General features: G+C 40.3%; 1 protein-coding gene across 1 annotated transcript in view; it reads right to left on the reverse strand.

Moving 5' to 3' along the window:
* Nucleotides 1-10,406, reverse strand: part of SUSD1 (sushi domain containing 1) — a 48,831-nt gene extending 38,425 nt beyond the window's left edge. The window contains exons 1-6 of the mRNA XM_054397432.1: nt 10,328-10,406; nt 8,405-8,536; nt 7,149-7,304; nt 6,404-6,556; nt 5,011-5,187; nt 2,551-2,730 (exon numbers count right to left, since the gene is read on the reverse strand). Of these exons, the coding sequence (XP_054253407.1) occupies nt 2,551-2,730; nt 5,011-5,187; nt 6,404-6,556; nt 7,149-7,304; nt 8,405-8,536; nt 10,328-10,406 (877 nt within the window). The remainder of the gene's footprint in view (nt 1-2,550; nt 2,731-5,010; nt 5,188-6,403; nt 6,557-7,148; nt 7,305-8,404; nt 8,537-10,327) is intronic.
* Between the last annotated feature and the right edge of the window lie 3,459 nt (nt 10,407-13,865).

Consider the following 13,865-nt stretch of genomic DNA (forward strand, 5'->3'; position numbering starts at 1 on the left):
CAGAATCAACCAGATTGGAAAAGACCTCAGAGATCATCAAGTCCAACCTATTACCTAATACCTCCTGAAAACTAAACCAGGTCTCCAAGTGCCACGTCCAATCTTTTTTTGAATACCTCCAGGGATGGTGACTCCACCACCTCCCTGGGCAGCACATTCCACTGGCCAATCACTCTTTCTGTGAAGAATGTTCTCTTCACCTCAAGCCTAAACTTCCCCTGGCACAGCTTGAGACTGTGTCCTCTTGTTCTGTTGCCGGTTGCCTGGGAGAAGAGACCAACCCCCAGCTGTCTACAACCTCCTTTCAGGTAGTTGTAGAGAGCAATGAGGTCTCCCCTGAGCCTCCTCTTCTCCAATCTAAACACCCCCAGCTCCCTCAACCTCTCCTCACACGGCTTGTGCTCGAGACCTCTCACCAGCTTTGCTGCCCTTCTCTGGACATGTTCAAGTATCTCAATGTCCCATGAAATAAAAACAGGTAAGCATATTTAAGGAAGAGAGATGAGCTGTCCCAGCAAGTACCAGTTCACTTTTTTTATCTCTTGTTAAAGGTTTCTAGAAGGCAGGCCAGCTGTTTTAGAACCGAAAATTTTGTGGCTGCAGACTTTGTAGCAGGATGGGGCATTAATTCTTCAAGATGAACCATAGAGTAAAACAGTGTTCTGTTACAAAATGCAGAACAAGGATGTTCAAGTGAATTTTTACAAGTGGATCTATCTTCCCACTGTACTCTCTTATTCCCTACATGCTGTTTATTCCTGTATTTGACCTATTATTTGTAACTATAGGTTTGAAAAATAACACACAGTCCAAGGAGTGGTGTAGAAGAATCACATAAAAGGTTTGGGTTAGAAAGGACCTTAAAGATCATCTAGTTCCCCTTGCCACAGTCAGGTACATCTTCCAATAGACCAGGTTGGTCAATACCTTGTCCTCTTGGCCCTGAACACCTCGAGGGAGCAAACAAGAGGAAACGAGTAGGTTCTACTCCTTTGCCAATGGATTTAATTCAGCTTGTCGGGGGAAAAAACAAAACAAAACAAAAAGGAGAAGCTGCTACAGGCAAGCAGAAAGAGCACTTCTAGGGGGAAATCTGATGGATTATTCAGACCACTTTAGAAGTAATTATCTGGATGACGCACTCAAAAATTAATTTGCATGTTTACGTTTTTTTCAGAGGCTTTGCAAAAAAATTAGAGAATATAAAGAGCGAACTGAGTAATTGGAAAAATATTATCTTGGGTTAAAATTCCCTTTCAAATCCACAATGAACACTACACTTCAGTAAGATTCTGCAACACTTTAATTGTAAGCAGTGTAAGAATTAACATCTTACGTTTACTAATGCCTATATACAAAATACCAAGTGCTTAATACAATAAAATTAAGTGATTCTGAAATTCTACTCAGAAAAATAATTCAAAGAGGTAATACACAAAGTTTATAAAATCATGACCTCTACAATCTTAAAGGCAAAGTTAAACATGTAATGGGCAATAAATCCACCATCATGACTACCTTCCTTTTCATATCCTACTATGTGTCAATGTTATAAACCATCAGAACCAGATTTAGAATTAACTAATGGACATGCAAAGAATCTGCTTAACTTACAGAAGGACATAAGTGGTAAGACATAAAAACACTGCTTCTCAGTGCCAGTTATCTGCCCACAGTCATCCTGTAATCAGACTGAAAAGCATAAATGCAGAAGTATGTTTCTGTGCAATACAGAAAACTTTCTACTTAGACTGGTGACCCAGAGTAAGAATAAAGAAGATTCTAAAAGCAGAGAGTGGTGGTAAATACACGGTGCAAATTCAAAAAAATTCCTACATTTGATTGCCACGAACAGAAGATGCTGCTGGATCAACCTGAAAAGATACTTACCATCCAGTGAACAGAAAAGCAAAGTTGTGCCAATGGATAAACTAAAGACTGCCACTATCCTGAGGTGAAATTAATTAATAGTATGAGCTCAGAGTAAAAATATACCAGAAATTTTCTTGGGCAAAATATTTGTGTTTTAAAAGTGCCTTTGTGCTGCTTCTTATCAAGGAACACTTAGGCTACATTCTTTAAAATCGTAGTAACAAAAGGGATTTATGATTCATGTGAAATAAAAACAGCATACTTGAGTAATCATAATCTGCAACCGGAAACTGCCCAAATATGGGAATTTTAAGGGGATGCTAGCTGCTAATAGTACTACCATTTCTGAGTAGTGCATTAAACCACAGAGTAAATACTAAGCTAGAGAAAGGTCAGCAATTTAGTCCGAATTTTTATCTCATGGTAATCCCAGTGCCTGACACACATTGCGATTTTGTCCTCAGAATGTTAACTTTTGACAATTTATTGCTACATCATTAGCAATACAGTTAAAAAAAAAAAACTTTTTAATATATAGCTTTTGTTTTGTGACAACTGCACATGCCAGAAGACTGTGTGAGCTGAATGCCCAGGAAGTCCCTAGTCAATGACTGGTACCTATTATGGTGGCTGACACAGTACCTGTGCTAAATAAATCTGTAGGCAGCTTTGACTTACCTTTGCACACCAAATCAGCACCATCCCACTGTCCTCTGGCATTGCAGACTGCAGTCCCATGGCCACTTGCAATAAAGTAGCCATGAGCACAACTGTAAGTGACTTCACTTCGGTATGTGGTGCCACTTACAGATATTTGATGTGCATTTAAAACAGGAGGTGGAACCCCACAATCTACACCTAGGGAGAGGAAGAAAGAGGAAGATAAGAGGAAGACAGTGAAGCAGCAAAAATAATGAAGGTTTCACTCCCTTGACTACTTCTTTCTACATTATCAACTAACCATTGTCTCCTGTGGTAATTCAACACTCCCTTGTGCTCTCTGGGGTGTACACAGCATGACAGTGCTATAGCTATAGCTACTTCAGCAATGCTTCCAAAATAAAATGATTTCTCTCTGCCTTTCTCTCAGTATGGCATGCTAAATCTCTGATTCCTTCCAGAGCCTAGCTGCTAGCATACAGAAAATGTCCTGGATTGTTTTGGGGTTTTTAATCTTTAAAATTCTTCTGCTTTTACAAATCTCATTATAGTTGGAAAGCTGGCTCTGTACTATTTGCAGTGAGCAAATAAGCAGAAACTGCCTTTAGGAAGCAGTTTTAAAAAGTGAAGAAGGACCAGAGAATGCAAAACTGTACAAAAGGTTACAACATACAACACAAAAGCTTCCTGCTAAAGCAAGAGTCTACACGGTGCTCAAACCGCGTTGCAAAACCTGGCCTCTACTCACAAACATGTCAAGTAGTCATTTACACATACATAAAACAAAGAAGTCAAGTAGCACAAAAAAAGCTATTTTTTACTATGATGTCCATTTTCTAAGACAAGAAAACATTTAAAAGGTTTCCACATTGGCATGACACTACACTCACATTCAATGGTTCGACTACAACTCTTCACATAGGTCACATCTTCCCAGTAAATGATCTGGTTTTTCATCTCAAGGGAATTCTCTTATTAATATTCAAGGAAAGCTATACTCTTCAAAGACATATTCACATCCATAGACTTATGTTTAAATAAAAACAAAGGGGATCTGGTCCACTTACAGAACCCTGCTGATGTCAGGTCATATATCTTACCAATGTGAGCTACTTTAAATGACCAGTTCATCATGACTATACAAACTCTCAAATTACCATACGAAGTATGGTACCATACAAAAGACAAACATAATTTTTCCTGGAAAAGATCTTACACCTGGTCAGGAGAAATTCTCAAATTAGCAAAAAAAGACTTACCAAGGAAACTCATGTTAAAAGAATTATTTAAAGATGCCTTTACTAATAGTTTAAATAAATAAATAAAATTAGACTTTCTGGGTTCACAAAAAGAAAAGTCCTAACTGAAATCCGGGAAAAGAGTTGCAGTACAATAGGGAATTCACTTTGTCATTTGAGACTCAAGTGCTATTTCTTAGTATTTAATGTATTTTATTTCAATTAACCACTAGAGGTGTGCCCAGAAACTCTGACCTGACCTACCATTTGATTGTAGAAATTAAACAAAGAATTGCAAAAAAAAAGCAGTCCCTGAAAAATATCAATAAAAAACAAATGTAACAAGGACTTAATTCCACAAGCTTTCCTTAAGGACCTCTTGAGTCTTTTGGGTACTTCCTTTTAGTTTTCAAATTCAGTCTCTATATTTTGAAAAAAAAAAGTTATTTCAGTTGTTTTAATTTGTATGCCAGCAATTTAGTATTAAGTTGTTTTATCTTTTCTTATGAACTTTCTAGGGATATTTAATATTTCACTTTTTCCAGCCACACTGATTTAGCATCCTTATTCTAATTTATTCACTTCCCATACATGCACACAGAAACAAAAAGAAAGAAAACAGGAAAAGAACTGGAAATAAAGATGGCTTTTGTATTTTGGTAGAAGGAACTCTGCTCATTAAGTGGTAGCTTTCAGGGTGACAATTCTTCCCTGTGTAACTGGTATACACTGTATACCTAGTACCCCAAATGTCCTTTAACTAATACACAGACTTTCTACCAACTCACAGGAACACAAAACCCTGCATTTGTAAGGCATAATATTTTAACAGAATGGGCAATTAGAAACCCAAGCAAGTGAAAGGTTTAAAGATGCTCACAAGAAACTTTACACTTCATAAATTACCAGAATTTTTTTTTTCTTTTCCTAAGTGGCCATTGACGCCATCCAACTCAGTGGCCTTTCTCCTGAAATGCTATAGAACCTTAGCTGTTTCCTAGGCCTTGTTTCACAGGTATGAGGATACATTGCAGTGTCTGTAAAAACGCAAGAACCTGCCTCAAAAATGTCATTACACTAACAAGAGGTGATAAAAGTAGTATAAGCTGTTCTTTTCTTCTTTTTTTCACAAACAGCCAGATCTTCGAAAATTATCCTTCAGACTGTGAAAGTGAACACACCTCCCCATGCATAAACCTCCTTAATGAAGAATTTAAGAAAGATTTAAAACTCTTTTCACCTTTACAGCTTAAAGTGGCAGGTTGCCAAGTCTCATTTGCAGTGCAGTATGACAACTTTTCCTCGTTGCTGTAAAACCCTTCTTCACATTCATAATGAACCACACTTCCTGGTACCAAGCTGTAGTTTCCCACAACGTAGCCATGCTTCATTTCAGGAGGAGAACCACATCCAATTTCTGTGAAGAGATTGGTAGACAACCATTTGAAAACTGGATGGTCACATCACAAATTACATGCATTCTGATGCATCTGAGGGGTTGCTAAAGGAGTAGAAAATTAGAGTTGATGAATTATACTGGCCACAGTTGGAGGAATACAGGTATTGAGCTACCTCTTTACTAATGTACAGCTGGAGCCATTCACAATACCAAAGAGGAGAGACACTGTAACATGATGGAGCTTTGCATGTACCAGGTTCATTACAGAAATATTTGAATAGTCAATGCTTCAACACTGGAAGAAAATTTCTGGCCTAAGTTATTTCCCTGTGCATGGAAGAGGTCAATCCTTGCAGACAGGCTGAAATGAAATCGTCTGCCCCTCAATTCCTCAATCTCACTGAACCACCCTGCATACAAAAGCTATATTTCTTCAGCACAGCTGCTTGACTAGGGTGCCTTGTCTGACTCTGCAAGTGCACACTACTTCACCACAGCATGTGGAGGGAAAAGCCAGGGAGATAAGCAGCTCTGACAAAACAAAGTGGAGCACTCCAGATGGAAAAAATGGATGAACTACAGGCAGTGAGCTTCACTGACAGTTCTTGTAGTAATTCAGAAATGGAAGCTAGATATAAACAATGGATGCCTGGGTTCATTACATACTCTGACAGCTACAGTTTATACTGCTGCCCTTTGCATCTGTGAAAACCCACACTAGAGCAGAAAGAAAGACTGGTTTAAAATAAAATTATTGTTGTTATGGCAAGATAAACAAAACAGATTATTTATGTAGGTGCAGAGTATGTAATAACATATAATAAAAATCTAAATTATTTTATTATTCCTTTCCCCTAGGCTTGTTTCATTCATCTGACCTCTCTTACCAGCTATTTATTCTCTCTTCCCTTCCCATTCATGCAGTGTGATTACACAAGCAAGTGGGTTACACCACACTTCCTTCCTAATCAGAAACTACCTACCTCACCTTCATGGCACTATTAAGCTCCTCTGACTGCACACCTAACTACTGCTGAGAGCCTTTAGAAATCCTATCTAGTGTCAACTATACCATCCAAAGTGAATCCAAGAATAAAAAACTCATAAAACAGGCAAAGTCCAGAGAGAGGGCTTTTGTCTTGCAGATGCAGAAACAGAGATTAAAGAAGGTACTACTAATTCATGAAAGATCCAATTTCATCTGCTAGCAAAATCAGCATCCAAAGACTCTTACCTTTGCATGAAACTATATCCTGATCTGGAAGAAAAGAATGCTCTCCATTTTCTAGCTTATAACCATCATTGCAGTAGCACTTGTAGCTTCCTTCAGTATTCACACATCTCGCATTGCGACCACATAGCCCAGACTCCTCACATTCATCTATATCTAAAAATTCAGAGAAAAATATATTTTAAATTAAATAACATAGGACCCAAGCTTAAAACAAATACAGCATTCCACGAAGAGTTCTATGTAGCTCCTGATGGCTCTTCTGGGAAAAAGAGGAGCTTATCATTGTCTAGTGTTCAAGCATCTGGAAGGAGGGGACTCTCAACTTTGTAGCTAGTCATCTCTTAAATTGCTTCTGTTTTACATGACAAATACTTTCCAATGTTTCTCCTGCTACAGGAGGAAAACCTCTGTATTTGCAAATATCTTAATCAATTATAATAGTTCTTTCCTATAACAAGAAACTGGCTAACATTTTCTTTAACACAGTTCCTTGTTCTGGAAAGATTATTGCTTGAATGTGACTGTGAAGCAATGATCTGTAACACAGTGAAGAATGCAAAATGGAATTAGTTCATAGCTGTCAGAACCTAGATGTCAAATATGTGTTTGCATCCACAGCAGAAAGTGTTTTGATATAACTGCAGAAAATAAGATGTAGCTTTAGAAAGTCCACCAATGACAGGAGAGGAAAAAAAGATTGTGCAGCAAAAAATTTCTGGTGCTCAAGATTCTTTGGGACGTCTACCTGTACAGTTTGTGCCATCATTGGGAATAAATGTCTTGTTGTTGTTGGAGGCTCGATATCCATCCAGGCAGACACAGTAAAAACTTCCATGTGTATTATGACACATTGTATGATTTCCACAGATCTTGCTGGCTCCAATCTGACATTCATCTTTATCTGTCAGCACATTTAAAAGATATCAGAGAGAGATTAAGTTGACTATCCTCCCTTCTTAACTCATTCTTGTGTAGACTTTCCCTTATTGTTTTTTATTTTCTAAAGTATTTGGGATGTAAACACTCCTAGCAAAGCTGGGGTATTTAGACCAACAGAGATCGTTGTCCCTGGACGAAACTGAATACTTTCATGACACAGCTTGAGTAGATTTAAGAGCTGTTGAAACCAGAGGATTCTGCCCTCCACTTCTGCCCTTCCTTATGGCATGCACTGGCTGCATCGCTTGATGGAGCTTGTGCTGATCTTGTCCGATTCACTCAACCAGCAGAGAATTAACAACAGCAAAATATGCATCCTGTCTTCTCCCACAATGAGACAACTGAAGTCTAGCCAGGGCCAACAGTTCCCAGTTATTGTAAAGAAAGGGAAAGAGATGGAGTGGAAGAGATCACACATGGAGAACCTTCTCCTTTTCCTGGTAAACTGTTATATACATTCAGACACAATATTAGACATCATCCTCTGACTCATATATTGGTTTGTCATGTGTGAGATAGTACTCACAAAGGACATTACCAGCTACATCGATAAAACAATGCTGAACAATACTCTTCATGTAACAGATACTTCCACTTAAGAAATTTGTACACACATGCACACTCATTAAAAACAGACCTTCAACTTACTAATTCTTAGTTACCCAGTAACCTGAGAGAACTGAAAAAATCAGCTAATATGTGCTAATCTGAATTGTCAGGTTTCTGTCCAGTTTTCAGTGAGGCATAGGTTGAAGAGCATAATAAAGCTAAGCCCATCATAACTTTTTTTCTGAAGCTAAGCTAAAAAAATATTAAATAAGCCATTCCAATATTCTGTATTTTAAAAGTAAATCTTTGATAAAACCATACACTTTCTAAGACAAAATTAATTTAAATCCTTTACTAAATAGCAGAGACTGAATTAAGTGGTTAAGAAACTAAGTAATTCTGCCAGGTAACGGCAAAGCTTTCATCCTGTTTTGAAGAACTCAGTAGTATTACTCAAGAAAGAACATTTTATGAATGCACACCACTTCTTGCCATTTTACACAGGCAGCCTACCTTGACAATGGGTTCTTCCATTGCCTACAAATCCATAGTTACAGATGCAGACACTTTTTCCATCAATTTGATGACATGTAGCATGAATGTGGCAAGTTGCACAGACATCTGGAACTGATCTGTTCACAATTGCTTTAAGAACAAAAAGATACAATTACTTTTTTTTTTTTTTAAATAAGGGACCATAAAATGTGGTTTGGTCTGAGTAACTGGCAGAGAACTTAGAATGGAGATAAAACCCAATACAGAATCAGAATGGAAGGGGTTGGAAGGGACATCTGGAGATCACTGAATTAAATCCTATCTCCTCCCACTTCGTTTTCATTTTCAAACTTGCAGTAAAACCTCAACCATAATATTTGGAGAACAAGGACAAAAAAATAAACAGAAAGGATTAAACAAAGTAACTACACTAAATATGTTTTCTCCATCCATCTGTTCTCTGACAGCAAGCAAACCAGCTTTTCAGCAGTTACTAGTGCTAATGAGATATATAATATATAGCTCTACTCAGTACTATCAATCTGTTCTCTTATTAATTTTCTTTCCCTCTGGTTGCTATTTCTGTTTCTTCATTTATTCTATTATTTTGTTTCTATTATTTACACATAGACATTTGGGCCGTTTATCAATCTTTTGCAACCTGTATCATCAAAATGTACATAACTGCTATTCATGAAAGAATGGTGACAGAAAAAAATTATCTAATTTTAGAGACTATATTAGAAGTAGTTTAGTAGCATATGACACACAATCTAACTTACAGTAATTTGGTATGGCTATAAATATGCATTAAAGCAGAAAAAAATATGAACTTATTCCTCATTTGTATTCACTTATAGTGTATTATCCGCATCTCTCTCCATTTTTTGCAAGCTCCTTTTGTCATCATCACACATGCACTGGTTTTCCAAATGATAAACCTCAGAATGGATGGCTTGAATGTAGACAAAGCATGTATATGCTTCTACCTTTCTTACAGTGCTAAATAAACAACTAATATTGCATAAGATTATGTTGTCTCATTGTGCTGGACATACCACTATGGGATTTTTTACTGTTCTAAGACAGCTGAGATTGAGAGTGGTTCTTAGAGAGTACAAATCTTAATGTACACATAAGCAGCTCTGAGAAAATTTTGCCTGCCTATAACATGATGTCTAAATGCACAACTTGACTGGAAGGAGAAGTCAGCTGAACATTCTAGCTAGTTTTTTTTTTTGTCCACACATCAAATTTATCGATGTGATAAAACTGCCCTTCCCCATGTGTTTCAGCTCTATTCCCAGTGTTTGTGCATGCTTTTAAGCGTGAAAGGCTCCTGGTTCTTGACGCTTTCAGTATCCCTTTATGTATGCGTTACTACTAAAAACAGAAAACAAAAACTGTCATCATGCAGTGGCAGCCAACATAGAGCTGAAATTTTAAAACATCCACACTAAGAATTTTCTCATGGTACCTCAATCTTCTGATAAAACATGGGAGTGTCCTCAGATTGCTGCTCTGGGAGATAAAAAAAAAAAAAAATTCCCCACCTCTCTTTTACTACTACTGAAGGACGTTCACAACTTATGTATGGTTACTAACACATGATTTTTCACTTCAGTACGGAGATTCCCTCACGGCTCTGGCCGGAGCAGGCCCTCTCCCCGGCAAGCACACGAGGCCGCTGGCGCCGCACAGACCGTGCGAAAACACAGCGTCCCGCCGGCTGCCGCCAACCCGCGACCGTCAAGACTGACCTCCGTCGCCGCCACCGCTGGGCCCTCGACGCAGGGTCACGCAGACGATTACTGTCAGGCCACAGTCCTCCTGCCTCTCCCTTCGTCCCACGCCCTCCAGCCCTTCCACACCTCTCCCGCCTCACCCGTCGGGCGCCGCCCTCACGACCCGAGATGCCAGAGGCCGGGCCGCACTTCTTACCCCGTGGCCGCCCTGCGCATTGCATCAGCGCCAGCAGCAGCAGAAGCGGTCCCAAGGCCCGGCCGCCCCTCGGGCTCATGTTCCCGCCGCCGCCTCCGCGCTCCTTGGTGCTGCTCTGCCCCGGTACCTCCGCATCCTCCCCACGGCGTGGAGGGTGGGAGGGAAGGCCAAGGGGAGGGCGAAAGGCTTCGGCCCCTGGGCCGAGGGCGTCGCGTTACCCCTAGCGCTTGCCTCTCGGCGGGGAGGAAACACCCGCGGGCGGCCCTTATCTCCGCCGACGTGGTCTCGGGGCCCTACGGCTTTTCCCTCAGCGAGGCCCCTTTCCTCCCTCGACTCGAAAGTGCTTACCCGCAAAACCCCTCTCTTTTCTTCCTTTTTTTTTTTAATTTCTCTGTTCCCTGGCACAACCCCTTTCCTTCCCCAGGACACCGCCTCTGCCCGGCCTGGCGAGTGGCACAGCTGATAAGGGCTGCTGCTATCTGCAGCGCCTAGCCCTCACCCCCAGAGAAGTAGAGGGAAGGGTTATTTACGATTCCTGGGAAAGGCAACGGGAAAGTTACTTCTATTTGTACATGGCAGCTATGCTTCCCCCTGCCCGCCCACGGAAACGCCACTGAGGGGCACCTCCTGGCTAGTGTCGTGGAGACTGAGTGGCACCTCCTGGTGATGGCAAGGAAAAGTGGCTACTGGAAGTCCTCGGAGCCGCTGGGCAATGCCCAACATCTGGAAGAGGCCTGTGTCCCTTTACACACAAGAGGGAGCTGCTCGACAGATCTGCCCGACGCGTTTTCGGGCGTGCCTGAAGTTGGCATATCAGTTCTATTACACATATGAAAATTGTGTAACCTTCAGTACTTTAAATTAAGTACTTTCTCATTGTAGGCCTTTGCCACAACGCAAGTGAATCCCAAAACTTTGTTTCCAGTCAGGCAGCACTGCCTGAAGAATTCTGTGCTGTAGAAGAAGGTAATTCTCCTAAACCGTAAAGTTCTCATTCAGGTCTACAAGCCCAAATTGTTGAAAGGTCCATTAATTTCTATTCATTTGCAGATGCAGTTGTGCAGCTATCACCACTACGATGGAGAAGTACCAAGGAGATGAATGGGGGAAGCCTAACACACAGATTTAGGCATCTTTGCTGTAAAAAGCTTCCTGAAGAAGTTTTTCTTTTGTGCTGTGTTGATAGCATATATGATAGACTGATGCCTTTTAATGCTAACATGCTCAAGGTCTCCATCAAGACTCCATTTAAGTGGCATAAACTGATCTTACTCTGCTGTGTCTACTGTGTGATCAAACAATCTATGTCTCATTTCAATGCAAACAATCAGTTTCATAGACTATCATATGTAATGACTTATTTTCATTTATGTAAGTTGATTTGTTACAGAGCTTTAAATTACTGCTCTGCCGGCTTATGCATGTATAAATTTTTAGCCATCTTCTGCTACCCTTATTCATCTTGACTAGGACACAAAATGACCTGATTCTTCAGCAGTGGCCAGTTACATCACAAACAACCTTGCTTTTGGAATAGCATATTACAAATGTCAGGACTGTATATTTCTATCTTAAATTAGTGAAACTAGAGGCATGCATTTTCAGTGGTGGCAAGTAGTTTATCACTATATGAAATTATTCAGAGAGGACTTTTTCTGCACAACATATTAAGAATTACTGGGAAATGACATTTTTTTCTCCCCTGTAGCAGCCCACCAACTTGTAAACCCACTCATCACTGCACTTTCTACTGTTCTTAAAAAGGTGTTTATAATTACAAACACCTCACACAGAAAATGGTTTTGGCAACAAGCCTGAAGAAATACATCATTCTTTACATAAAATAATATGTAAGTCATCAGCTGAAGAAAATAACGGGACCTAGACCTGAACAAACCACCTTGTTTTGTTCCAGGCTAGTATGTCTTAAATGGCCAGTTAGTTGCTATTTAACACATTGTGGTGGATTGACCTTTGCTAGGAACCAGGTGCTCACCAAAGCCACTCTCTCCCCCTCCTGAGCTGGACAGGGGAGAGAAAATAGAACAAACAGGTTGAGGTAAAAATGGGGAGAGATTACTAACCAATTAATGTGACAGGCAAAAGAATTCAACTTGGGGAAAAATGATTTCATTTATTACCAATCAAATCAGGGAAAGTTAGTAAGAAATAAAACAAAATCTTAAAATCATCTTCTTCTCAACCCTCCCTTCTTCCTGGACTCAACTTCACTCGCAATTTGTCTATCCTCTCCCAAAAAGCAGCACAGGGGGGCAAAGAATGGGGGTTATGATCAGTTCATCCCATGTTTCTGCTGCTTCTTCCTTTCTCCCTCAGAGACAGGACTCTTCACACTCTTTCCTAGCTCCAGTGTGGGTCCCTCCCATGCGAGACAGTCCTCCATAAACTTCTCCACCATGAATCCTTCTCACAGGATACAGTTCATGAACTGCTCTAGCATGAGTCCCTTCTACAGGGTTACAATTCTGCCAGCAAACCTGTTCCATCTTCTTCTACTAAGAGCCTTGTCCAGTGTATGTTTCCCACAGGATCATGTTCTCTTTCAGGCATCCACCTGCTCCAGCATGGGGTCCAACTGAAGTTGGTGGTGGGTGTCAGCTCCACTGTGGACTTACATGAGCTGCAGGGTGACAACCTGCTTAACAATGGTTTTCACTACATGCTGCAGGGGAATCTCTGCTGCAGTGCCTGGAGCACCTCCTCCCCCCTCTTTCTTTACTGACCCTGGTGTTTGCAGAGTCACTGCTTTCACATTTTCTTACTTCTGTCTCTGGCTGCAAGTGCTCCTCTGCAATAACTCTTTTCCCCTTCTCAAATATGTTATTGTTGATGTGCTACCACCACTGCTGTTGGGCTCAGCCTTGGCCAGCAGTGGGTCCATGTTGGAGCCAGCTGGCGTTGGCTCCATGAGACACAGGTAACTTCTAGCATCTTCTCACAGAAGCCAGCCTCGGTGCATCCACGATACCAAAACCTTGCCATGCAAACTCAGTAGCTTCAGTACCAAATAATTAAATTACATACAAAGGGTACTTTAAGTTACCTAGGTGTTGTTTGCATGTCTAAATTCAAAGGACACTCATTTAAAATGTCGAAAGGGTGTTGAGTGGTCATCCATTCTGTTTTTCTACCCTGTGACAAGATCAATTCTGCATAAATGATTTCTGACATACTTCCCTCACCTGCTTTTTTGTGGTGACACTGGTATAGAATTCACAGCATTTCCAAACAATCTGTTCCAGTGCTTCGCTCTCTTTGGAAATCTGAATGTGGTAGTCTAAGTTTCAATTTTACTTCTAGCTGTAATTGTTGTAAAATTGTTTTATTATTACTATTATTATTCACAACAGACTCCCAGTAGTCTTCATCTGAACCTAGATTTGAATCAGCCACTGAAATGAGTCACACATCACTTCTGCTCTTAGGTAACCTGCCCAAGTACTGAGTTAATTTGTTTAGAAAGACAATTAAAGGTTCAGAAGGCTAAAACAGGTGTGTCCCAACATGCTGATCCTTA

The sequence above is a fragment of the Indicator indicator genome, chromosome Z, assembly GCF_027791375.1.
Source record: "Indicator indicator isolate 239-I01 chromosome Z, UM_Iind_1.1, whole genome shotgun sequence".
Lineage (NCBI taxonomy): Eukaryota > Metazoa > Chordata > Aves > Piciformes > Indicatoridae > Indicator > Indicator indicator.